The 26,324-nt window shown below is 38.5% G+C and overlaps 1 protein-coding gene across 6 annotated transcripts in view; it reads left to right on the top strand.

Moving 5' to 3' along the window:
- The window catches only part of MYOF (myoferlin), a 203,859-nt gene that overhangs the window by 110,347 nt on the left and 67,188 nt on the right, over positions 1–26,324 (top strand). For all 6 annotated transcript variants that reach the window (XM_089690312.1, XM_089690311.1, XM_089690309.1 and 3 more), the window contains 12 exons: positions 1,441–1,562; positions 2,579–2,692; positions 6,608–6,785; positions 8,370–8,494; positions 8,722–8,828; positions 10,358–10,550; positions 11,344–11,499; positions 11,774–11,905; positions 15,576–15,739; positions 20,585–20,699; positions 22,166–22,271; positions 25,433–25,572. In XM_089690312.1, coding sequence (XP_089546438.1) covers positions 1,441–1,562; positions 2,579–2,692; positions 6,608–6,785; positions 8,370–8,494; positions 8,722–8,828; positions 10,358–10,550; positions 11,344–11,499; positions 11,774–11,905; positions 15,576–15,739; positions 20,585–20,699; positions 22,166–22,271; positions 25,433–25,572 — 1,652 coding nt within the window. The remainder of the gene's footprint in view (positions 1–1,440; positions 1,563–2,578; positions 2,693–6,607; positions 6,786–8,369; positions 8,495–8,721; positions 8,829–10,357; positions 10,551–11,343; positions 11,500–11,773; positions 11,906–15,575; positions 15,740–20,584; positions 20,700–22,165; positions 22,272–25,432; positions 25,573–26,324) is intronic.

Raw genomic sequence — 26,324 nt, 5'->3', positions numbered from 1 at the left:
ATTTGTCCACCTGCTCTGTTCAGTGTGGATGGGGGAATTTAATTAATTTCTCTCATTCAGCCCATTGGACAGATTGAGAAAAATCTAAAAATACATGACTAGATTTAGAAATGCAGTAAAAACTAGAGGCAAGGTGGTAGAACTCAGAGGCAGCAGAACATTTCATGTTAGAAGCCGGACATCTGCAAAATGTTAAAGTATGTTGAATCACTCTGAATCCATAATATCACGTCATAATTATCATATTTATATTCATATAATCATCTAATAAGCTACTGTAAAATCATGAATTGTCTCATGATCAAAATCATTATTAAACCAATCATGAAAAAACAGAATATAAGTCTGAAATCTACGTTTTTGCCCTGATATCTCCACTGATTATTGCGAACCAATTAATTCCCATGTGCAACGTATTCCATGTTTTAATGTAAAGTTATCAGGAACTCCTCACAGGCACAGACAAATCCCAGTGTTATTAAATATGAGATTTAACTTGATTGCACTTGAGAATAACATACATATCGCTTGAAGAAAAAAAGCCAAATATTAAAAATACTAATTTGCAGTTTCTGAAAAATAGATTTGACAATTTTATTCTGTAACTATTTTTATTGCAGAAAAATTTAACATATTGCACAAAAAGGATACAGAATAAAATAGACTTTTCATAAAATACAGGTTGCTCTTATATGATATTCTTGTATCCATGTGCAAAAAAATTATCCTTTTAAAAATTTGAAGTTTTTCCCTGAAAAAAATTTCTTTAACCTCTTCCTGCCTGCAGTTTTGTAGATTAACGTTCCTCAGTATGATGACCTGTACTAAGAGAATCCTGATACAATGCTAGCTCTATGAGCTTCTAGCTGTAAGACTGCACTGTCGAGAACCAATCTATGTGGTTTCTCATTATGATTGCATGCCAGCTAGGTGAACAGCTGAGGGTGACACTTGCCAGTGTATTTCTCTGTTCACTCTGCACAGAAAGAAAAATTTTTTTTTTATTGAAGACAGTACAGTGTTTACGAAAACAAAAAACATTTTTGAAATTTAAAACTTTTTTTCTTTTTTTTGTCAGCCTATAAAAAGTCTGAAAGGGGCATTTACCAATCATTGTACCAAATGAAAGCCATATGTGTCTTTAGAAAAAGGAAAAATTAATTCAGTAGACAAATTGGTTATAGTTGTTTAATGTCAAGTTAACCAATGCATACTGACACTGCTAAATGTGCCATCTGGTCATGAAAGGGTTAAACGTTTTCTGGATAAGCTCAAGCTGTGGAATTGAGAAATACATTAGAAAATTGACAGCTGCAGGAAGTTGGAAACCTCTTTTCAGATGTGCTATAGTATTCTCTCTGTAAACATCATATACGAGCAACCTGTGCTATAGATTTCCATTGGTGTCTATTTGATAATAATTTTGTTTAATTCAATCAGGGGTGAATGAAAAGGAGATTGGGTTTTTACCCACCTTTGGCCCTTGTTATTTGAACCTCTATGGAAGTCCAAGAGAATTCACTGGGTTCCCTGACCCTTTTGACGATCTGAACTTTGGAAAGGTACTTTGAAAAATGTTGTTTTCTTGTAAATAACCATCAGAAAAAAATACTTTGCACCTTGGGTTGGCCCTGTAAACTTCCTCCTGCCCAACAAACTGTGAAAAAAATCAAAGTTGGCCTGAAACCTGTCAACTGCACAGTGGCTGCATCCAATCAGATGCAGCTGCTCTTCAGGAATTTGACAGCCTCTGGTGCTAATTTTTATCATACAAAGGCCACAGTTGGAGATGCAGGGTGTAGCAAGAATGGAGGAATGTGATAGTGTTTTTTTTTTTTTTTTGTTTTTTTCTAGCATGTAGGCTGTCCAGAAAAAATATTACTTTATGGCCAGTATAAGAGTGTAGATTATGTATTCCAAACTTCCAGGTAGGAAAGCTTTCAAGAAGTGTCCTCTTATTCTAAAACAGCCATTCAAATGATTCCATTTCTAATTCTGTAATTGAAAAGTGCATTAGTTTCTGAGGACCAAATTGTGAAACCCTTGAAATTGGATTAAAAGTTGTTTAATTTTTCCAGAGAATGAAAGGTAAAAGCTACCTGATGAGTATATTTTCTCCAGCTTCTATCAGTCAGGCCCAGTATATAAAAGTGCATGTAGACCCAATTTTATTTTTCTTAACATAATAGGGAAGGGTTGTGTGGTTTTTGCTTTTTTTGCGTGTGTGTTTTATTGAGGAGATTTCCTTTACTTTCTGTCCCTGAGATGCAATGGGAAATGAATGGACAGATTTCCTAAATTAGGATAAATGTCCTCTTGGATAGTTTTCACCAGAGCTGGTGACTCATGTCCTGCTCCAGTGACAACTCTAAAATTCTGGTTTCCTCATCCGCCTCGGTGTCCACCCTCTTCGTAAACTGTGAATTTCCTCAGTCAAGGAACATTGACAGCAGTAAAAACCTAACAAGAGTACTTTCCCTATCCCAAACTATAAAAAATGCAAGAAATACTCCTAGATATATTTTTAGTTTTACTCTGAGATTCTTTTTGCTATATATGATGTTTTTTAATTGTGTAGGGAGAAGGTGTAGCCTACCGAGGAAGACTCCTTGTAGAGCTGGTAACCAAGCTTGATGGCACTCCGGGTAAAAAGATGGAGGACATCCCCAGTGATGATATTCTTGTTGTAGAGGTAAGTCTAGACACTGCCTTAGTCAAGTGGATACAGTAAACTTATACATTTTCATATTACTGGCATTGTTTGTTTTCCTTTTTCTGAATTGCAATGGTATGGATGGGAAACAGTTTAGCTGCAATATTCATTGCAAAGATACAGTTACAATCATTTTGCAGACCAAGGCAGTATTCCACCTTTTTACTGGATCTATACAGTGTATTTTTTTTTTTTTATATTTGGAAAAGCTTTATATGTCTATCCTTTGTCAACGTACAGTAAATCCGCTTGCCAAAGAATTGGACTTTCAATCAATTTCAGATACACAAGTATTAGGTAGCATCTTACTCTGTTGACCTTTCTTGTGTGGATCACTATTCTCTATGAAAGGAAACATTTACTTAAGCTGTATTGCTGACCTTACCTTATGAAAGTGCTGGTTGTGTAGCTGTTGTTCTGGCTCAGTAGCTAAAAATGAACCTAAGCCTAAGTTATCAACGTTCCCATATTAACCTATTCTTAACATGTAATACATGAGCATAAAAACACACCCTCACAGCTGAAGCAGTGAAATTGTTGAACCATTTCTCTCAGCAGCTCAGCTTACCGTGCTCCCTCCTCCCAGCAATGATCATCAGTCTTAGTGTTTTAATCTCTAATGTATGTGGGAACAAAGTAGTGCAAGTTCGAGGATGGAAATGTCCACAATGCCTGCAACTAGCATTTTCAAAGGTGATCAGCAATGGCAGCCTACATATTTCTCCCAGTTTAAAATAAATGTAATTTGTAAAAAAAAATGTTCTCACCTGGTTTAAAGGTAACCATAAACACTTTATGAAAATCACCTGGTTCTCCATCACCATTTACATTTGTGTCAGTAATTATTCCATGGACCAACTCCACATATGTGGGCTAGTTTACACTAGCATTAGTGATCAGTGGATTTCTCTTCAGAGGGTGTGTGACAGGTGGTTAGGAGGCATTATGTCACAATCTCCCTGCAAACCTGCGCCAAAAATGCACTTGATTGCAGTGCAGTCCCATTCAGTTGTGTTGGGGGCAGGGCCACCATTGTGGGGGGGGGGGACAGCCCATACAGATGTAGGGGGGCCTGGGCACCAAGTTGGCACCTCTCCTTTGTTTTTTACACTGGTAAACAACTAATCTCAACTCCTGTTGGTGCCACTGGCTCCACTGCTTCCTGAGTCTCAACCTCCCGTTGGCTGCCACTGTCAAAATTATTGGTTGCTAGGACCACCAGGCATCACATTTTCGGAGGACCTGGCAGAAAAGAAGGATGCAGCTTCCTCCTTTCTGCTCCACTGCATGCTAGTGCTCTGCCTCCTGACTTCCTCCTTCCGTCCTGCTGTTGAGAATGAAACTTGGACTCTGGTGAGGGGGACCCTTGGAGCTCTGACCTAGTGCAGGAGATCAGGGGGCTTCAGAGGAATGATCCTCGGCAGAGAGGAAGGTACTGCTGAAGTGGGAACAGCTGTGAGGGCTGAGTGGGGCTTGGAGGTGTGCTGGGGATGTCTCTTTGCTGGGTGGGGGGATGTCTCTTTGCTGGGTGGGGGGATGTCTCTTTGCTGGGTGGGGGGATGTCTCTGTGCGGAATATGGGGGGGATGTCTCTGTGCGGAATATATGGAGATATCTTTGCTGGTTTGGGATGTCTTTGAATATATGTGGATGTCTCTTTGCTTAATATATAACTATGCCTCTTTGCTGGATTGGGCCATCTCTTTGATGAATATACAGTATCTCACAAAAGTCCGTACACCCCTCACATTTTTGTAAATATTTTATTATATCTTTTCATGTGACAACACTGAAGAAATGACACTTTGCTGCAATGTAAAGTAGTGATTGTACATCTTGTATAACAGTGTAAATTTGCTGTCCGCTCAAAATAACTCAACACACAGTCATTAATGTCTAAACCGTTGGCAACAAAAGTGAGTACACTGTGCAAAATGAACCAACTTTTCAATTGACCCTCTAAAATATTGTGCACAACCCCTGGTCGCCAAGAAGTACACCCCCCCCCCCCCCCAGGAAGTTCAATAAATTATGAATATGTTCAGAGTCCAATAAATGAAAATCCTTAATGGAAAACCCCCACGTGACTTCTCCAGAACTTGTGTATTCTCGATTTTATAAATCTTGAAAATGGTGAACTGCTCTTCCTCCTTTTGATTCTCAGAGAATATATAAACCACACACAGTGCATTATCTTTGTTACACAGTGAAAATTAAAACTATAAACCACTCACATTAAAGTGCTCAAACCCAACAAAAACTCCACCAAGCATCACTCCACATCTTGTGTCCCTAATTCCTGCTTTTACCCTCTAGGTGTAGACAGCTCTCTCAAAATGAATTTCCAAAAACGTGAATGCTTCCTCCAACTTCCTTCCTCATGAACAACCTTTCCCTCCAAGAGATTAAATTGTATATAGTGTGGTATTATATATAACTTTAAAACATGCCACACAGTGCTCCCTGGTTACCAATCCACTGATCACCAATCACATGAAATCATATATGCTCCACCATCATGCAGTCCATACACCTTACCAAACTGCAAGGGGATCAGGTTGTAAGCAATTGTGGTCGTCTTCTCCCAATATCACTATGACTTCTCTCGTCAGAATTTATAAATAATTTGTAGTATGTACATCAGCATTGGTACAGATTCCAAAGGACCAGACATCTTCCAAAATGGCCACTGGCAACTTCCGGCTTTGCGTCAGATGTCACTTATTGACAAGTTTCATCACTACGACTTTGTCAAATGACGTTTGACAGTCATAATGACGAAACACGCAGACGCAAATCCGGAAGCTGTACACTCCCTACTTTACATTGTAGCAAAGTGTAATTTCTTCAGTGTTGTCACATGAAAAGATATAATAAAATATTTACAAACATGTGAGGGGTGTACTTCTGTGAGATACTGTATGGGGCTGTCACTTTGCTAGATTGGGCTTTGAAAAGGTAGCGCAGTTAGTGTTAGTGTAGGGGCCTGCCTTGTTGAGGTGGCAGGCTTCATATTTTATGGCTAAAATATAATTCTTTACTATTAAATCTTAAAAGCACTGATGACTTGGAATAGAGATTTCACTTTCATATATTAGTTTGCAAGAATGTTGAAATAAAATAAGTGGGTGCACTGAAGGACTCAGTCGGATTCAGTGGGACAGCCCTGGAAATGTTGGTGGTCAGGACCAGGGGGCCCCGATATAAAACTGTAATAGGGGCCTCAAAATTTCTGATGGCTGCCCTGGATGGGGGAGAATTCTTGCTGTGGCTGCAATGCAAAGCATCGTGACTGTGGCATGAGTACACCACACCCCCACCTGCTATTTTGCTGCCTAAGGGAGAGTGGTTAGGGGGCAGTAAAAAAGCAGGTTTAACTGCAAAACACACTTGCAACCTTGTAATGAATTGTGTGTGGAAAAGCAGCACAGGCCATGTAGAAACTACATATATGGAAAAAAGCAATCCTTCCACATCTATAATTTCTATCCTTTTTCCGCATACTCATGATCTGCAACTAGTTTGTGAATGGCATTATACATATCAAACACACAGCTGGAATGTGCATGCAGTACTGCATAAGTTAATGGACTTTATTTCTAGTGTGGAAATTGCTATTGGCAAGGTGAATTGTATGTAACCAATAAACTCCCATTCATATAAAGAGTTGAGACCACCAGAAAGTAAATGGAAATGTTTTTCTATTGATATGAAGGCATCCAGCTGTGTTGCCTATGGTAACAAATTTGTTCAAGTAAAACAAAACCGTGTCAAGTTGATGGTAAACCAGTATGAAACATTGTGAATGAGAATAAATCCCTCTTGTTTGTAATGTATTAACCTAAATTTAAGTTTTTTTTTTTCTGTGAGCTAATATCTGTTATGTTCTTTCCAGAAATATCAGCGCCGGCGGAAGTTTAGCTTGTGTGCTGTCTTCCATTCCGCCTCCATGTTACAAGATATTGGTGAAGCTATACAATTTGAACTCAGCATTGGAAATTATGGCAACAAGTTTGACAGCACTTGTAAACCCTTGGCATCAACGACTCAGTACAGCCGCGCAGTATTTGATGGTATATGTTTTTTACTTCTAGATACACACTCTTTGTGTGCAGTAGACATACTGTAGATCTTAATTGTACAGTACAGGACGCAGGCTAAATATTCATAGACTCTGGTTATAGGCTGCTACCTTCAGGACACCTGATTGGACACTTGAAGAACTTTGTTGGGCACGTTCTGTAGGTGTACTCCTAAAGCCCTACCCCACTCCATAAGTTCCAAGTTTTTTGCCAGTGTCCTTAGGTGATGGACCTCTTCTCCATTATCACAAAGTTTTCGATGCTCAACTAGTGTTATTTTATTTCATATTCTTCAATCCACTCTTCAGTAAACTCTGCACTACTTTCTGCTGTAATAATAAAACTAGTGCATCCAGATCAGTGTAACTTTGGTAGTGGGAATGGACTGTAATGTTTCTTTGGGCACTGCATACCTTCTCCCCTATAACTATTTATTAATGCACTTGATAAATGCAACCAATGAGCAGCAGTACATTGGGAAGGGCTGTAAGACACCTGAAGTAGTTTGCGTATACTGTTGAATTATAGAATGATACATTCAAATCTTCCACATTCGAGTCCACGTAATCAATAAAAAGCTAGAAACCCAAAATAATCCGTTGCATGGAGTTTAAATTGTAGCAAACCACTTATTGTGCAGTGTGGATGCTATAATTTGTAACATCTTCTCATGGATCGTGCTGTCTATCACATGCAGCTCATTTTGTCCCGCCTCTGAAGAACCCGTGTGTGTTTATAATGGGTTAGAGTAGGCTAAATTCTTAAAAGCAGTTCAATATTTTGGGAGTTATATACACCTGTCTAGAACTAGCATCATGAGCACTCGTTACACAATAAAGTACAGTCACGTATAAAGTAAACTAGATTTGTTAGCCTTAACAAATGCCTCTACTTGCTGCTTCCAATATATCATTTTGTTTGACAGCTTCACATGGAATACAAGAGAAGACCATAGTGCTTCTTGGCAGCTTAGGTTAATTTTTCTGGTTTAGACCTGCTCAGCTGGGATTTGCTCAGGAGGGGAAGAGGACACGAACAGGTCTCAATATGTTTATTCTTCAGCATGTGCCTGTTTATAGGTATAGCAACCCCAGGAAGCAATGGAATTGGGTTTGTTTTACAGAATGTTTGTTTTTTTTTGTTTTCCCTGGTTTTATTTCCCGTTTTTTATTTTGCCTTAGGGCAATATTAAATGTAATCATGCTTGGCAATATTATTTAAACCTGATGTTTCCTATGCTGAAACATTAAGGGCTTGTGTTGATGGACTTTTGTTTGCACCAGATGGATTTTGCATTCCTATACAATTCTATAAGAATGCAAAACGTTCTTGAAGCAGATCAAATGCAGGTCAGAAGGAGGTGAACTGCAGGCCAAATGCACCTGTCAATAAACTGTCAATGAAATGTGATTGCAGAAAGCTCTCAAACTCCTGTCAAACTGATGTCATCAACACAAGCCCAAAGCCTATTGACACCCTAAATATTCTGAAGAAAGCCATTACCGCTTGTTATATATTGCATGTAAATCCATTTACCATAAGTCTGGAAGATAACTTACTTCTATACACTTACAGGAAACCTCTATTACTATCTCCCATGGTCAGCCACTAAACCTGTAGTAACACTGACATCTTACTGGGAAGATATTAGTCATCGTCTAGATGTTGTTAACATTTTGCTGACTATGATGGAACGTCTGGTAAGATTACTATGTAATTTTTCACTAATCTATATTGCCCATATTTTTTTCTACTAGTCTATGTAATATGACTATTTGGTTTGTCTAGATTAACTGAATTAAATGTGTAAAGCATAACACTCTTCACTAGATTTTCAGGTTTAACAGTTAACTTTTTTTTTTAATGCATTTTGAACTGATGTTTTAGTACTTTTTAATTAGAAATGTTTTCAAATTCTTGTTTGCAGCAATCCAACATTGCCTCCTTAAAATCCGCAATCCAGGCCAAGATTCCCGAGGCTCGGCTGGCAGAGATATGGCTGAGATTAATTGACCAGCTGATAGAGGACGTTCTGTATGTATCTCTATTAACATGTTTGATTGTGAAATATCTTGGCTAGTCATGCCTGGTGCATACACCATATGAATGTTCTATATGTACAGTATGTATCTGTACACCAAGATGAAGGATGTGTTTCTACTATAAAACTGGCTAAAGTATGTCTAAAGTAAAATGTAGTGGGGGGGAATAAAACACCTATCAGGTTTTAGATAGACGGGGAATGGATAGATGGCACTGGACCCCTGAAGCTTTATCACACAATACTTTAGCGATCATGTTGATACACAATGTCTGGACACTATGCTGGTTATTTCTGAACAGTGGAGGGCTTCTACAGTTACCTTAGGCTGTGACTGGAAAGAATGAATCTAGAAATGAAGTGCCATACTGTTATAGTCCAGATTCGTTTTATTCCAGTGTAAAATCAGATGAAAACTGTACACAAAGCCAATGCATTTCATGGGGTAAACTTTGCCCCCTTTATTAGGGCTTAAATGTAATCCGCATTATGATTCTCATCTGAAATGGGATGCTAAAATAAGCAATTAAGAGTACATGATCAATTAATAAAACCTATGTGACTGGTACTATATAATAAAAATAAATTAAAATTTATTATTTTGAATGATAAAAGTGGTCTGTCATAATCAAAACATTCATATAAAAATCATAGTACTAGATAAATGAATGTAAAATGACTGCTTTTGTATGACGATCACTGTAGCTGCAGGTTTAAGTATTTGTTTTCTATGCACCATTTTACTGATCCCCCTCTTTATGATCAATATTTAGAATGTTTGGAGCACTTGGTATAATTCGTTATCTTCTGCCCTACTTGACATTGCTTGTTCAAAGGACAGGATGCGTGTTCCATTGAAGAAAGGACAGTAAAGTAATCTAATTTATGTATAGCATGTGTTAGACATGTTGTTCCTTGTGGCTATGTAGGCTTTTGCAGGTCCAAGTGGAATGAGGTTATATTTTGTCTGCTGTCATAGATGTATAGAATGCTGAGGCAGAGCTTTCTTAGGCTGTTCTTCACAGTTTTAGGAAAAGTCTGACACTTAAAAAGTACGTTTATTTAAATATGTAAAATCAGCACAAGGGACAGTACTTTCATTCAACTTGTGCTGGAGGCTGCTGTCTTAGTTGATATCTTCAGGCCTTTGCCAGTCGCCCCCCCCCCCCCAATACCCCTGCAGTGGTAATTTTTCCGTTGTTGTGGGGGTTAATACTGCCACTGGACCTGTCTTAGGCACTTGTCAAAAGTACCAACTATGTGCTACCTTTCCAGTCCCCCTCTTGCATTCACAGAAGCTGTACTATACCTTCCCGCAAAGAGCAGCGCTCTATGAATAGAGGAGGTGGATCTTTCAACCACCATCCCCAATTCATAGAGCACTTTTCATTGATTTCATTGCACTAATTTAAAAGTAAATGTAAATAAAATTAGATATTAATGTTATACTTAATACTATGTTTGCAAATTTTGCTTTAATTTAGCTGTTCAATGTTTCTCTGTAATTTTGTCCCTTGTTTAGGAAGCCTTTCCCCTCTATGGATGGAAAATCCAATGTCACAATGCTGGATATTCAGCTAAATAAGCTCAGACAAACAACTCTAAAGTTGATGGGGGAGGCCGCAGTCAAGATGAGAGAAGAAGCCACAGATGTAAAGGCAACACTGCCAGAGATAGAGGACTGGTTGGAAAGGCTGCAACAAATATCAGAGGAGGTCAGTATGTCATATGCAGTCCTATTATTTTATTTTTTGGAAGTGCTGGCTCCATCAACCTATGTAAGCTAAGCTCTTCTAAGTGACCCAACTGAAAAAGCATGGTACCTTTTGGGTACTAGGTTTTACCTATCTGAGTTTTGTAATGTGATGTGTAGTTGTAAAGGTTATGGAGGATGTGATAGTTACCTCAAGTGAGTCACAATTATGTATCTTAAAGTGGAACTTTAGTCAGAAAATTAAGTCCTGCTAGATTATTTCAGTATGGCCCCTTTTACAGGTATAGCTATGTAAAACATTAAAAATAAGTGCCTATACTGTTAAATATCCAGTAATACACTGTGTCGCCCCATTCTGCACATACTCGGTTGCTCTCTATTTTTTCCCACTGCCAAAAATGTAGAGGCCAATATGCTGATTTCCTACTGCTCAGGGGCTCTGGAATTGAGCCAAACAGCAGCCTCCAGCAAGAAGAAAGCAGAACAATGCTGGAGGCAATTTACAGCACACACTAATTTTGGTAGCATAACTTTTAATGTGGAATGCATGTTTTTGGAAAAGACCATTATTTTAAAATCAAATTGTTATTGGTAAAGTTCCGCTTTAATTTGGCCATAAATGTTAAAGAATTGCTGGAAGTGGATTTATAATGTGACCTTCTTATGACATCTATAAAGCCAGTTTCTCCTCTAAACAAGGATGTTCTGATTATACAAGCATTCTGAAAAAGCATTGTAAGATTGTATATTTCATCATCTTTTATGTGAAAATGTCTGGTGTTCATTTCTTCCAGCCACAAAACAGTATGCCTGATGTGATCATCTGGATGATCAGAGCGGAGAAGCGGTTGGCTTGTGCTCGTATCCCGGCCAACCAAGTCCTTTTCTCTACCACCAGTGATGATTCCTGTGGAAAATATTGTGGAAAGACCCAGACCATCTTCCTACAGGTAGGAATCAAGTCGCTAAAATGCAGCTCAGGATAGAGGTATTAGTCATTTTAAAAGTTGTAAGAGTGGAGAAAAAGATAAGTGACATTCTACAACTTCCTCAACCTAACCAAAGTAGTATACATCAGAAGGATGTATATCATAGATTTGTTCCGTTTTCCAAAGTATTTACTGTGTCCCAGATAGGTCTGTATTTTCTACAAATACAAAAATGCCTAGCTGTGAGCGTCCATTGTCATAACATTTGTCTACGTTCTCTGAAATTCACTCCTAGTACCCAATGGATAAAAACCATGGCATGAAGATTCCTTGCCAGGTGAGAGTCAACATTTGGTTGGGACTATCCGCAGTGGAGAAGAAATTTAATAGCTATGCTGAGGGGACTTTCAGCGTGTATGCAGAGATGGTGAGATTGATTCTTTATACATTTTAATTTTTAATATTTCTTTTGTGGGTAAGGCCAGAGGTCGCTTTTGCTTGGCTGCTTCACCCACTGTTAAATGTTCCCTGCATTACATCAGGGTCCCCAATGTCCCCCTAAACACTCAATCATACTTAGACCATGCACCGCATACAACCATAACCCTCCATAATCTTTCACTCACCAAATCATAACTCTAAAAACCATATCCTACCTTCTATCCAATCCAGCAGTACCTCAAATGCCCCATACTCTATCACCCATAATCACCACATAATCCTGAACCTGTCCAAACCACCCATACATGTACAGTATGTGTATATATATGTGTGTGTGTGTGTGTGTGTATGTGTGTGTATGTATGTGTGTGTGTGTATATATATATATATATATATATATATATATATATATATATCTATATATATATATATATATATATCCAGACACATATACATACACAGATACCTGTATACACAGACACACATGTACACACACAGCTCCCAGTGCCGCTGTACAGGCGACCCTGTGGGACACACTTGCTCCCCACGTTATTTTCACTTGCCATATGCGAGCAGGCTAGTGGAAATTTTGAGGCCTGTGTGTATGTATGTACACTGTATATGTATGTGTGTGTATCTATATATAATATACACAGGTTTGTTTTTTTTTTGTTCTAATTTATTCACTCAGTGCAACTTACAACATCTAAGTGAAAATAAAAACAATTCACAGTGTAAGTGATTTTGCATTTCCACGTAGGGGCGTGCGGGCCCGCCAACTCAGCTGTGCTATCACAGGCTCCAGCACATGCTGATGACCGACTCCTTGCCAATGACCTATGGCTGGGATCTACCGATCGGTGGAGTGATTGGCAGGAGAGAGTTCTGTTTTTGTAAACACGAAGCTCTCTACTGACAGTGGCAATGTGCCATTTTTTTCTCCCCTGTAAAGCAGGAAATAAAAACTGGCACGTCCCTTAGTAAAAAGCACCACAGTCAACACATTAACACTTGCTAGGCACACAGTTAACCCCTTGATCATCCTAGAGGATAACCCCTTATCAGTAATTAAAACCGTGATGTATATTTTTAGCACTGATCGCTCTATTGATGTCACTGGTGATGTCCCTGTCAGTCAGTACCCACAAGGAGTCAGTGTCAGATTTCCCGCTGCACTGTTTCGGTCCCACTATAAGTCACTGATTGCTGCCATTACTGGTATAAAAAAATACCCCAGTATATATCCCTTAGTTTTAAGACGCTATAATTTTCACGCAAACCAATCAATATATGTTTATTGGGAGTTTTCGTTTACCAAAGACATGTAGCAGAATACATTTTGGCCTTAAATTATGAAGAAATTAGATTTTTTTTTAAATTTTTCATTGAATGTTTTATAGCAGAAAGTAAAAAATATTTTTGTGAGAAAAAAATGACATAAATTTCATTTGTGTACAGTGTTGCATGACTGCTCAATTGTCATTTAAAGTAGCGCGATACTGTATATCAAAAAATGGCCTAGTCATTAAGGGGAATAAAACTTTCTGGAGCTTAAAGTGACACTAAAGCTTTTTTTTTTTTTTTTTTTTTTTTTTTTTTCCCTTTAAAATAACAAACATGTCTATAGTTACCTGCTCTGTGCAGTGGTTTTGCACAGAGCAGCCCCGATCCTTTTCGTTTGTGGTCCCTGCTGGTGCTCCTCCTCCTCGAGCAGTGCCCCCACGGGAAGCACTGCTCTGTGTCCATAAGACACATAGTCACAGCTCAGAGTAGAAAATGAATAGAGTAGTATAGAATGAAATAGAATATAGCCATCTTACAAAATTCAAATATTGAATAGAATAGGGAAGAAGTCAAATAGTATAGAAGTTAAAATAATGGAATAGAAAATAATAAATATAGCCATCTTCCGAAATTCAAATTTAGAATAAAATAGGCTAGAAAAGAAAATACAGGAATAGACTAGAATAAAATAGATTATGGCTGTCTTCCAAATTTCAAAAAGAATAACATTTAAAAAAATACAAAATAAGGGAAAACAATAGAATATCTTCTGAAATTCAAATTTAGAATAGAATAAAATAGACTAGAAAAGAAAATAAAGGACTATAAAAGAATAGACTAGAATATAGCAGTTTTCCAAATTTTGAAAATAGAATAGCGTGAAACTAGGATGGAATAAAATGGAATAGTGTAGAATAGAAAATAAAACCTTGAATAAAATAGAAAAGAAAGGAGAAAAGAGGAGAATATAACGGTCTTCTGAAATTTGAAAAGAATAGAACAGAAAAAAGTTTAATAGAAAATAAAGGAATAGAAGAAAAAAGAATAGACTAGAATAAAATAGAATATAGCAGTCTTCTAAATTTCGAAAAGAATAGAATAAAATAGAATAGAAAAGAATAGAAAAGTGAATAGAAAATAAAAAAATATGGAAGATAAGAATAGAATATAGCTGTCTTCCGAAATTTGAATTTCAAAAAATAGAATAGAAAAGAAAAGAAGAAAATAGAATAGAAAATCAAGGACAAGAACAGAAAAGAATAAAATACAGCTGTCTTCTGAAATTCAAATTTTGAACAGAATAAAACCAGCTATTCTTCACCTTGAATTTTGATCGATTTGAATTGCATTCCAATACTTTGAATCCATTAGAAAAGTTTGAATCTGGTTGAAAAATAAACAAAACGAAACTAAACAAAAGGAATCTTGTTACGAATGCCACAAAAACAAAATTGGTAACCTAAACAAACCAATATGAAACGAAACAAATATAGTAGAGAGTAGAGAGAGAGAGAGAGAGAGAGAGCCCCTGCAGAGTGGCTACTCTCATGCACATCACTGAATCGAGAGTGAATGCTCAAGTAAGTATTTGGGAAAAGTGGTGTCTGGGAGAGGAGCTACACCCAGAACGTTTTCTATGCTAAAGCATAAAGTGCATTAAGGTAAAAACACTTTGAGTCCTGCTAGGTCATTTCAGGTGTAGCTGTAAAACATTAAAAACAAGTGCTTATACTGTTTAAAATCCAGTTATAGTTTCTTACCCTGCTCTACACATGTTCAGATGCTCTCTATTTCAGCACTGTGCCAAAAATGTCTGATGGCCTAAAGATTTATTGCTGCTCCGGACTCCAGTAAAATAGCAGCCTCCTGAAACAAGAATGCGGGAGGCAATTTGCAGCACAGACTATTTTTTTTTATTTTTTTAGCATAATTATTAATATGGAGTGCACATGCTTTGCTAAAAAACATTATTTTTTTTCGCAAGCTGTTATGGGTAAAGTTCCACTTTAAACTTTTTTTGTTTTGGTAATATTTTTACATTTAACCGATCTGTTACATTTAATATATAATGTTCTTTCACTTTAAAATGCACAAAATTGGGAAGAAAAACACTATTTCATTTGTAAATAACTTTGCAATGCTTTGTACCAGAATAATCCATTTTTAATGTCGTTTTAAACAGAACAATTTACAGACTAAAAGAAAGTAGACAAAATTGTATTGATATTTTTTCACGTTAAAATTTCTATTTAATTTTCTTTTAAATATTATTTTTCATATATTGACAATATGCTTCACAAATAAAGGTTTTAAAAATTATGGCTTTGCCAAACGTGTAAAAAAAAAATGTGGTTTTTGTTGCTTCTGACCAGTATGAGAACCAGGCTTTGATGTTCGGCAAATGGGGAACCACAGGTCTGTTGAAGCGGCCCAAATTTTCTGATGTCACTGGAACAATGAAGCTGAAACAAGAGAGCTTCCTTCCACCTAAAGGTTGGCAGTGGGAGGGTGATTGGAATGTGGACCCTGAGAGGAGGTAAGAATTGCAGGGGTTTGCTAAATATTTTGGTGAAAACATTTTTTTATTAATCCGATGTGCATGTGTCTGGATCATGTTTCATCATCCTGAATAGGTGATGCGATGCCAACATTAGTCTCCTCTTATGTTAGTGATCCCCAGAACACAGTTCTGAAAATTAAAGAGAACCTGTCATGGTGTGCGTCCATTTACAACCTTCTGATAATTCTAGGTGTTGACTAATGCTGATCTTCGTGTGCAGGAATATGACGACTTGGGTCAAATATTTAATACATGCTGGGGGATCAGCATAGCATCCGGACAACATTTCCAGAAGAAGGTTCTTTTTGAGAAAAATATTGCCTTATGCTTTATAATTTGAGCTTTGTTGTAGACACAACTGGCAGCATTTGTGCTATAAATTGGGCATTCTTGTAAAATGCCACAAGATGGCAGCACAGTCAAGGCTATCCTATGCAGAATGATGAACTTTCACACTTCTTCCAAAGTCTTTTTCTGTCCATGATTTGTTCATTTTATAAAACCTTCATGTAAGGCACATTTTATAAAACCTTCATGTAAGGAACAGGGCTGGGGATGTACCAAATGTCTGCTCTGTACCTGTCATTGACACTAGAAGGTCCAGTAAAGAAATAGCCAAGCATACTTGCTAAATTTGGGACAAGATTATAGATGTTAAATCAGTAATAAACACAGCGTGCTTGTTACTAGTACCTACAGGCAGGGGCCGACTGACCATTTGGAAACTCAGGCAGTGCCTGAGGGCCCGGGGTCAGTAGGGGGCCCCATAACATGCCCCTGGTACCTTTTTTTTCATAGGCTTTTTTAGGTTTGGGCAAGGACACGGGCCCCATGATCCCCTATTGCCCAGGGGCCCCATGAGTTGTCATTCCGCCCCTTCCTACAGGTGAGCTTATAATAACGTGAACATGTAGGTACAGTCAATACCATCTACACATGCACCGTTTAGGAGCTATTCACAAGTTCTGCAGCCAGTGACATCATCGGCTCATGTGTGCTGTGCTGTGCATTGAGGGCACACTGAATGTGCTGTCGATCCAGAGCGCTATACTACAATTCTGACTCCCATGGAAGGAGCCACTGGAGGGCTTTGTTCTACGGGTAAGTCTATAATAATGTAAAAAAAACATTTTGTTGAAGACTTCATTACCGCTTCACAATGGTCATGGACAGTCTGCCTGGGTTCACATGTGTGGTGTGGGACGCCACATGATTCGGAAAGGAATTGCACCGCATTCTTATTCAAACCACATGTGATTCTTTGCAGTTCAATTTGAGCCTGTTAATTTTGTATAGTTCATAGCAAACTGCACCCATACGGAAAAGGTACAGGCAGCTTCTTTTTTTATTTGGCCGCACTGTTATCACACCCATGCAATCAGATTCTGGCAATAGCACTGTTTTGCAGTCTGTTTTTGGGGTGTGATTAACCGCTTCCGCTACAGGGTGGCACGGGTGCACAAAATCACATGTGTGTATATATATGTGATTTTGTAGTTCCGGGTAGGGGGCGCGCCTCGGCTGTCAATCAACTTGTCCCAGACGGTGATTCCCCGCTGGCACCTGGCAATCTCCAAGGATTTCCAATGTGAGAGAGACCTGTATGTAAACAATACAAATCTCTCCCCTGTCAGTTCCTGCACACTGCTTTGTATGGCTCTGCATAACAGAGCCATACAAAACAGTGTGCTTACAGTGAAAACACTGCACACAGTTAATCCTTTGATTTCTCCATGTTAGCCTCTTCCTGCCCAGTGCCATTATTTACATAGTTTGTCTGGCTGAAAACAGACAAAAGTCCATCCAGTTCAACTATTTAAAAAAAAAAAGAAAAAAAAAAAAAAGTTATAATCCTATACCCACAGTTGATCCATTATTTATCCATTTATTAGCACTGATCACTGTATTGGTGTCATTGGGATGTCAGTGACACCAAGTCAGTTCCCCCCCAAGTGTCAGAATGCCCACCGCAGTCCCCCTATAAGTCACTGATAGCTGCCATTACTAGTAAAAAAAAAAAAAAAATTCCAGAATATATACCGCCATTTGTAAACACTCTAACTTTCACGTAAACCAATTAATTTACACCTATTATGACATGTAGCAGAATACATTTTGGCCTAAATGTATGACTAAATTAGATTTTTGTAATTTTTTACTGGACATGTTTAATAGCAAAAAGTCAAAAATACTGTTTTTTTCTTTTTTTTTTTTTTTTTTTTTTTCTTATATAGCGCAAAAAATAAAAAATACAGAGGTGATCAAATACCACCGAAAGAAAGCTCTATATTTGTGGGTGGGAAAAAAAAGATGTAAATTTCATTTGGGTGCAACATTGTATGACCGCGCAATTGTCAGTTAAAGTAACTCAGCGCTGTAAAGCAAAAAATGGCCTGGTCAGGAAGGGGGTTAAATTCTCTGGAGGGCAAGTGGTTAACTTAACATAGTTACATAGTCTGGTTGCAAAAAGACCATCTAGTTCAACCAAAAAAAAAAAAGTTGCAATCCTCCACAGTTGATTCAGAGGAAGGCAAAAAAACCAGCAAAGCATGAACCAATTTGCTCCTGCAGGGGAACAAAATTCCTTTCTGATCCCCAAGAGGCAGTCAGATATTTCCTGGATCAACTTTACCTATAAACATTGACACCTGCAGCAGATTGCATTTGGAGGCAGTGCGGGAAACTCAGAGGATTCGCTGTTTCCCGCACCACATATATGTGAACCTAGGCTCACTGTCATTTCACCCATTTGGGAATGAACCCTTCATGTATACATAGCAAGTGATACAGTGTACTGCTATTTTAAGACCTTCAAAATGATGGCCACTCCATAACTGTAGAGGCTTTGTGTGGATTCTGTTTGGTGATGTGAGGATTGGTGTTCTGTTTACATATTTATTACCCATTTTATGCGTCATCAATAGTTGCAAAACTTTTATATACTATTTAATATTTTTATCAATCCCTGCCCCAGCATTGGCTACTAAATATACAATCTACCAATTATACAATCGCAATATGTATGTATAATCGTTGTATAAATGGTGTAATTGTGGCAATTATTCAATCACTCGCTCTTCAGCAATAATTTTGGAGGCTAGCGATTTAACATAACAGTATGTATTATAACAGTATGTATTTTGGAGTGCCCAGAACAGTAGTCTAGTTGCTTAGGGAAAACAGATTTCTGAATGGGTATAAAATGAGGACCCACTAAGGACAGCTCCACTTTTGTGAAAGAAAAAAAATCAAATCCATATAATATAACATATACAATTGCTATACAAGAAATAATGTAACTTAATTTTGTTACAAATCGCCTTTTCAAAGTGCAGAACTTTTTTTTGTTTCTAAATTTCAATGTAATATGGTAATATGGCAACATAGAGGCCTTCTGTAAACCACTGGTGTACAGAACATCTCCAAAAATGCAATTTCCTGCTAAGGGTTAACTACTTCTAGAAGGATGCACACCCTGCAACTTTCCTTATTAGAGCACAGAAATTACACCAGTTGATTCTATGGATCCAGGCCCTCCCACTTGGCATGAGTATGTATTTAGCTATTTCTTCAAAGCAACAAATATTGTAGTGGGAATCTGCTACAACTTTTTTTTTTAAATCCCTGTAATGTATTGATCATCCAGAGAGGATTCTTCTTTTTTTTTTTTTTTTTTATAAAACAAAAGTGGAGTCAAGCTGGTCATAGTTCAAATCTTGTTCAGTTTAGCGGGGATTGCCAGAGATTTAATCCATGTATGGGCAGGCTGATTGTGCCCAAGTCGATCCATCGATCAACTTGGGTATAATCAGCCTGTCAGATTTCTAGCATCCGATTATTGCCAGTGGCTAAAGCCACAAGCTGTAGTTGCTGTGTTCTCTCTAAGGGATGACTCCTTGTGCCCCCCCCCCCCCCCCAGCTGGGAGAACACAATAGCTCCATGGGAGGAATTCAGTCAGTGTTGATGTCTTTAACCACTTCCGCGCCACCCTATAGCAGAAATACTGCTACAGGGCAGTACGGGTGTGCAAAATTACTTTTATATACGTGATTCTGCAGTTCTGGATAGGGCGCATGTGTTTGCCGTGCGTGCCCTACCCGCGCCGCCGTTTGCAGCCTCAGCTGTCAATCACTGGGTCCGGCCAATGATTCCCCCACTGGCACCCGGTGATCTCCGAGTATTTGTCATACAAAGTCGTGTGCTTACAGTGTAAAGCACACACAGCCCACATAGTAAAACGGCACACAATTAACCCTTTGATCACCCCACATGTTAACTCCTTCCTGCCCAGTGCCATTAGTACAGTGTCAGTGCTTTTTATTAGCACTGATCACTGTATTGATGTTGCTGGGGATGTCAGTGACACCAAGTCAGTTCCTCCCGGTGTTAGCCTGCCACAGTCCAGCTATAAGTCGCTGATCGCTGCCATTACTAGGAAAAAAAAATTCCAGTATATATACCGCCATTTGTAAATGCTATGACTTTCACAGAAACTAATTAATTTACATGTATTGGGATTTTGTTTTTAGCAAAGACATGTAACAATACATTTTGGCCAAAATTTTCACAATTTGATTTTCTAAAATTTTTTTACTGGACGTTGAATAGCAAAAATTAAAAAAAAATAGGGTTTGGGTTTTTTTTTTTTTTTTTTTTGCACCTCTGTAAATTTGAAAAGAAAATGTCAACACATTAAAACAAGCCATTAATTTACTGCCCTTTATAAATAATCCTCATGTTGTGATTATATTATGAGACTAGCCAAGTTGCATTTTTTGGTTTTCAGTCTTTGAATCGTTGATTCCTTGGCTGTCTTTCAGCTTACTAACAGAAGCAGACGCCGGTCACAGCGAGTTCACAGATGAAGTATATCAGAATGAGAGCCGCTATCCTGGTGGTGAATGGAAACAATCTGATGAGCCGTACACAGATGTTGTAAGTAATGGAAGCAATGTAGAAGAGAATGTGGTGCCGAGAAACTGGTGGGCTTATTTAATCAAGGTTCATGGAAATCTGTACATTGCAGTAATCCATTCCAACCAATTCTTTTCATGCCTTTCTATACTGATGTGATGTATGGGCTGTTTGCACTTGTTTATCAAATGCACTTTTATCTAATTTAATAGGACTGTATAGTTTTTTTTTTTTTTTTTTTGTTTTTTTTTTTAATGTATATTTGTATTATTTGTTATAGTCGGGCGTTCTAATATGTTTAATTTTTAATTTTGTTTTTTTGTTAGGTTTGTATATGAGTATTTCAAGCTACCAGGTGCCCATTTTCATATTTACAAGGCTTATCCTAATTCCTGGAAGAAAGCAATTGTTTACAAAGCTCAGTAGCTTAAAGCCATATTACAGCCTAACTCCGAGTTTCTGTGAAATTTAAATAGTTAATTTGGGCCAAGCTGGTCCAAATGAACTATTTCCTTCATCAACAGATATGCCCTCTGGGAGTGCTTTGTGAACTGTATGTAGCATCCACTATATTGCTATGTTTCAGCAGCAGTATGGAAACTCACAATTCTTTCACTGATTGGATGAGGTTGACTTCGTTTCATCATGCTCCTGCTTCTCCACCTTAGCTAATCAGAGGAAACCATGGATTCTTTCATAACATACAACGCTACTTGTGAATAGCTGTAACACAATGCTATGGTCCTCCAGAGTCCAGAGGAGGCAATAGAGGCACAACCTGTTAAGTCATCCAGCTAACCTACAAAAACCCGACCTCAATCACAGTTACCATGAGTCATACACAATGATTTTACCAGCAAAACACTACACTAGAGGGTGCTACATCTACATCTGTTCAAAGTCCAGAATTCCTAAAGTTTGTCTGAGCTGTCAGAAAGCAGGGGACAGGGAGCTGTAGTTACCTTCTGCAAAGCTCAGTGAGGAGACCCCCCCCCCCCCCCGCACTCCACACAGCTAACAGGAACAGAGCTGAAGTTGTCAGTCTGCTGGATGTCCCTCCCATGTCATATTTTTTCTCTTGGTGTCAGGAAAGCCTGTCAGAAGTGCTGACAGCAGAGGAACGAGGCAGCAGACAAAAATTACACTTAGTGCTCTAAATTGAGATAAGTACACATTATAGAGGGATATGCTTTGTTCATATTTCATGTCTGAGGTTTACAATGACTTTAAAGTTCAGTAAGACCTGGAGTTAGGCTTTAAACCGAAAAACAAAATGCATTATATTGCAGCTTACTAGTTCCTAAATGTGGTGGTTGCATTAGTTTCCATTTGTTGCCTTTTTTTTTTTATTTTATTTTCACCTGGATTAGCATGCTGCAATATATTACATTTTTGTGTTTGGATGCTAATACGGCTTTAGGTTCAACGGCCTTCTTAGTAATATAATTTATCTTCACTTCTTCTTCTACGTTAATTTTTTTTTCCAGAATGGGGAGAAGAGCCCGGCTCCGGGGGAGTTTGAGTGCCCATATGGATGGATGTGGGAAGACGATGCCTGGACCTATGATATTAACCGAGCTGTGGATGAGAAAGGTATGACACCAAACTAATATATAAATATTAAAAGCTAAATTCACCCTATTTTTTTTCAACAGTACAGCTTCCCTATGTACCATTATACAATTAATGTACCTGTGTTGCATGCGACTGTGTCCATGCAGTCACACTGTCTGCATATACTACTTTGGGCTGCCTGCACAAAGCTTCAAGGTGGCCACATCAAAGAGGGAGGGTATTAAAGGGGCATTGCTGGGTACCAGGATGGTATTACATTGAGGCTTCATGTACATCTGCACATCCCAGGAATGCAAGCAGAAATACATGTGTCTGCATTTGATCCCGAAACACGTGAAAAACCTGTGTTGCGGTGCCATCAATTGTCAATGGCATCCCAAACGCGGAAGCAAATGTGCCTTTCCCCATGTGCAAAAACTTTTGCCAAATTTGCCAAAATGTGCGTTTAAAAACTGGCACATTACAAAAAGCTTCATGAGCTACTTTGCCATATTTAAAATCAAAATAAAGTGCTGTGTAATGTAATGCTAACAAACCAATATCACCGTGTATCGCATAAAATATAAATATAATAACGTGAATCCTTCATTCCCTGATGAAGTCACATGTTGTGACTTAATGCGATGACGTCAAGCCACACAACCGAAGTTTGTGAGCCGCCATCTTGTGAGTGACCAGGGATGCTTTTTTTTTTTTTAAGGGAACAGGAGGCCTTTTACTGTAGTGCTCCAGTTGGGCACTTTTTATGTGAGGGCAATATATATATTTTTAAACAAATATTGGTGGATACAGTTGATGCGCTATGATGGCATTCTTTGTCTAAAATTTGGAGGATATATCGTGTATGGGTCAAGAGAATGGATATGGATTAAAGTATACCGGGGACTGGACACTGGAGAGTGCAGAACGCTACACCTACCCTGGTTAAAGGGGAAAAAGCGCTATTTGACCTAAAGTAACAGGTCGTGTACAAGAGGTGAGAGTATATATGTATGTCGGTGGAGGAAGTACACATGAGGGTGTTTATGAGCACATAGTATTGAAGTGGAGGATCACTATATATATATATAATGAAAGGAGGATTATCCTCCATTATTAGGGACTAATGGTTTTTAATGTTGGACTCCAATTTTTGATTACACAACGTTATTATATTATATATATTTTATATGGTACACGGTGATATTGGTTTGTTAGCACCACATTGTGCAGCACGTTATTTTGATTTTAATTTTTACTGTATGTGGGAACTCATCTAGTATCAGCAGCAGTATACTTTGTGATATAATACGGTTTATTAATTGTGCTGAAGTACACTGGGCACATTGGTACTTTACCATATTTGTTGTGCATAGGGCAATCCATTGAAATCAATGAGCTGTCCTATGCGCCAAAAAATGTGCGTTCCCACTATGCTAGGTGTGAGTGGGGCCTGAAAGTGAAATTGGTGTGTTTACATCCCCCCCCTTCCCTCTCCGAGCTGGATTACAAGAACAATGACAGTTGTGTTCACCCACTCCCATGTACCTAAGTAGAAAAGTGGGTGGAAATAAAAAAGTGGTGCAGTAATGAGGAAGGTGTGGTATACAGAGCTAAAAACAACCAATTCTGTGCTGCAGTAAGGCAGTGCATGATGGGAAATTTAATTTCCTGGATGATCACATAAGGTTATAGGAAACCGAGGGCTGAGATACATCTTTTTAAAAAAAAAAAAAAAGGGGGTTCACGTTCAACTCTGCCATGGAGTAGGTAAATGAGTGATAGGCACATTGATATGGCTTGGGTAAAAAAAGCCATTAGAAGGGCTTCTATTTATTATAAAAACTGAAATTCTGCCTGAAAAGGTGAACTTTGCCTTTAATTGTCATTTTAAAGAGAATTTGTTCAATGCAAAGGTAACCTGTGAGCGCTAACTTGTGGAAGCTATCATTGCCGATTTTTGAATGTACAGGCTCTGAGGTTCTCATCCTGATACTGGTTGTTTTTGGTCAGTGACTTGATATTATAGCAAACGTTGGGGTGAAAACATGCAGCTTTGAAAGGAGTATAAAGGCTTTCCAATGATACTGTATATCTGTAAAGTAAGTGGGATGTAATTTTATTTTATGTTTGTTTTAAAAACTTGCGAGGCTTCCATATTTGCCCATTACATATTTAAGCCTTCCTTCCTAAATTGCAATACTACTCAATGGTTGCAATTTACTTCTTCTCACAATATAAGTTATAGTTGGGTGATAAACTCTACGTTCCCTAGGTGGCTGATCTCTTAAAGCTCTTTTCAGAGAAAATATGCTATGGCTATCCTCTGGTGTTTATTTTAAATGCCAGAAATAGCCCCTGGAACAGTGGACAGTTATGTTCCTTGCTGTGCTGGTCTTATGCTGACGTTCAGCAGTGGATCATGAAACCTAGTTTAGGGCCCATTACTCTGGAGACTTGTGACTAGTCTTAACAAATAATCTTTGCTAAGCACTTCTCAAATGCTGGTTGCCTGACTGTCAAATTAATCCACTGGTTTCTTTCTTAATCACTGACGTAGAACAAATGTTCAGATCAGAAATGTAAGCTTTGCTTTGACATCACAGGCTTCATATTGGTTCTGGGATTCCAATACAAAACTAAAGAAAGTGTGTCAATAGAGCCCAGCTTTTGTCTGCCTTTAAAGTAATAATAAACCTAAAAATGTTTTTTTACCTTAATGCATTGCTTGCATTAGCTTAAAAAAAAACATTTTCAGTTTCCCCGTGTTCCCCCTTCCCTTTGTGAAGGTGAAGAGAGGGGAGAAGAAATCAGCGCTGAGCACGGCTGCATCTCTTCTCTCCCTCTTCCTCCTCACACAGGGACTTGAACAGCAGCAAGAGCCATTGGCTCATGCTGCTGTTAATCAAATGCAGTGAAGAGGACGTGGGGGGGCTAAGTCCTGCTGTGTAGGTTTATGGAGAGTGGCTCTGTTGAAACACAGGTCAGGAGCGAGCACAGTGTATCCCCAAGCAAACCGCTTTCTATGGGGACACACAAAGAAGAGGAGGACCCAAGAAGAGGATCGGGCCCCTCTATGCAGTACCCCTGCACAGAGCAGGCGAGTATAGCCTGTTTTAATTTAAAGAAAAAAAACAAATCTGTCTTTAGTAACACTTTAACAGAATAATTATTCACTAAGTTGTGGGCTATCCCTGCAGGTTGGGAATATGGCATCACCATTCCTCCAGATCCAAAACCCAAGTCTTGGGTGGCTGCAGAGAAAATGTACCACACTCATAGGAGACGGAGGCTAGTGAGGAAGAGGAAAAAGGACCCTAATGTCACCGCTGCCAGAAAGGTAAGACTCGGTACAGTGTGTTAGCCCCACAAATGTGGAATAGTGACATTAAAGTATTACTAAATCCAGGACCCTGCGTTCACTATATCTGGTCTCCCACAGTACACAGAACACGGAAATGCAATTATTTTAGTAAATATAAACTGCTAAATACCTTTTCTCATCAATAGATAGAGCAGTCTTGTGACTTCTATCAATGTCCAGTTGAGCACTGGTTAAAGCTTATAGAAGGAGTTTTCATTCTCACTGTCCTATGAGGCTGCATAACCCCTGACCCTCTGTCTGGACAGTGATTGGCCCTGTGCTGATCACATGCACCCTCCCAAGAAAAAGAAAACTCTCTAGTAGTACACACCAAACTGAGCATGTGCCGAGTGTCCCCGTGGTTGTGTTCTATCAGGAGATGAAATGGGGAACGTGGAAGAAGGGGAGGATCAGAGAAGACAGAATCAAACATCCTTTTTACACAGTGCAGGGGATTAACCCTATAAGTTCCACAGTGGGTATAACAAGCATGCTTTACTGCATATACAGCCTTATTTTACTGTTGTGGGTTTAGTAACACTTTAAAGCAAATGTTCTTTCAAAACTTTTTTTTTTTTGGCTTTGGATAAGATGGGGAAGAATCCAAAACAATTTTTTTTTTTTTTTACTGCTCTCTGGGTTCCATACAGAGATTTACCATCACTTACTGTCAATGTTACAACAATTTTATCAGACGTGAGGGAAAATCTGCAATAGGAATGGACAGC

Source organism: Staurois parvus, unplaced genomic scaffold, assembly GCF_062004578.1.
Source record: "Staurois parvus isolate SC_StPar_1 unplaced genomic scaffold, SC_StPar_1.0 ptg000525l, whole genome shotgun sequence".
NCBI lineage: Eukaryota > Metazoa > Chordata > Amphibia > Anura > Ranidae > Staurois > Staurois parvus.
Note: the sequence above shows the minus strand (reverse complement) of the source record. Positions and strands in the feature narration are given on the sequence as shown.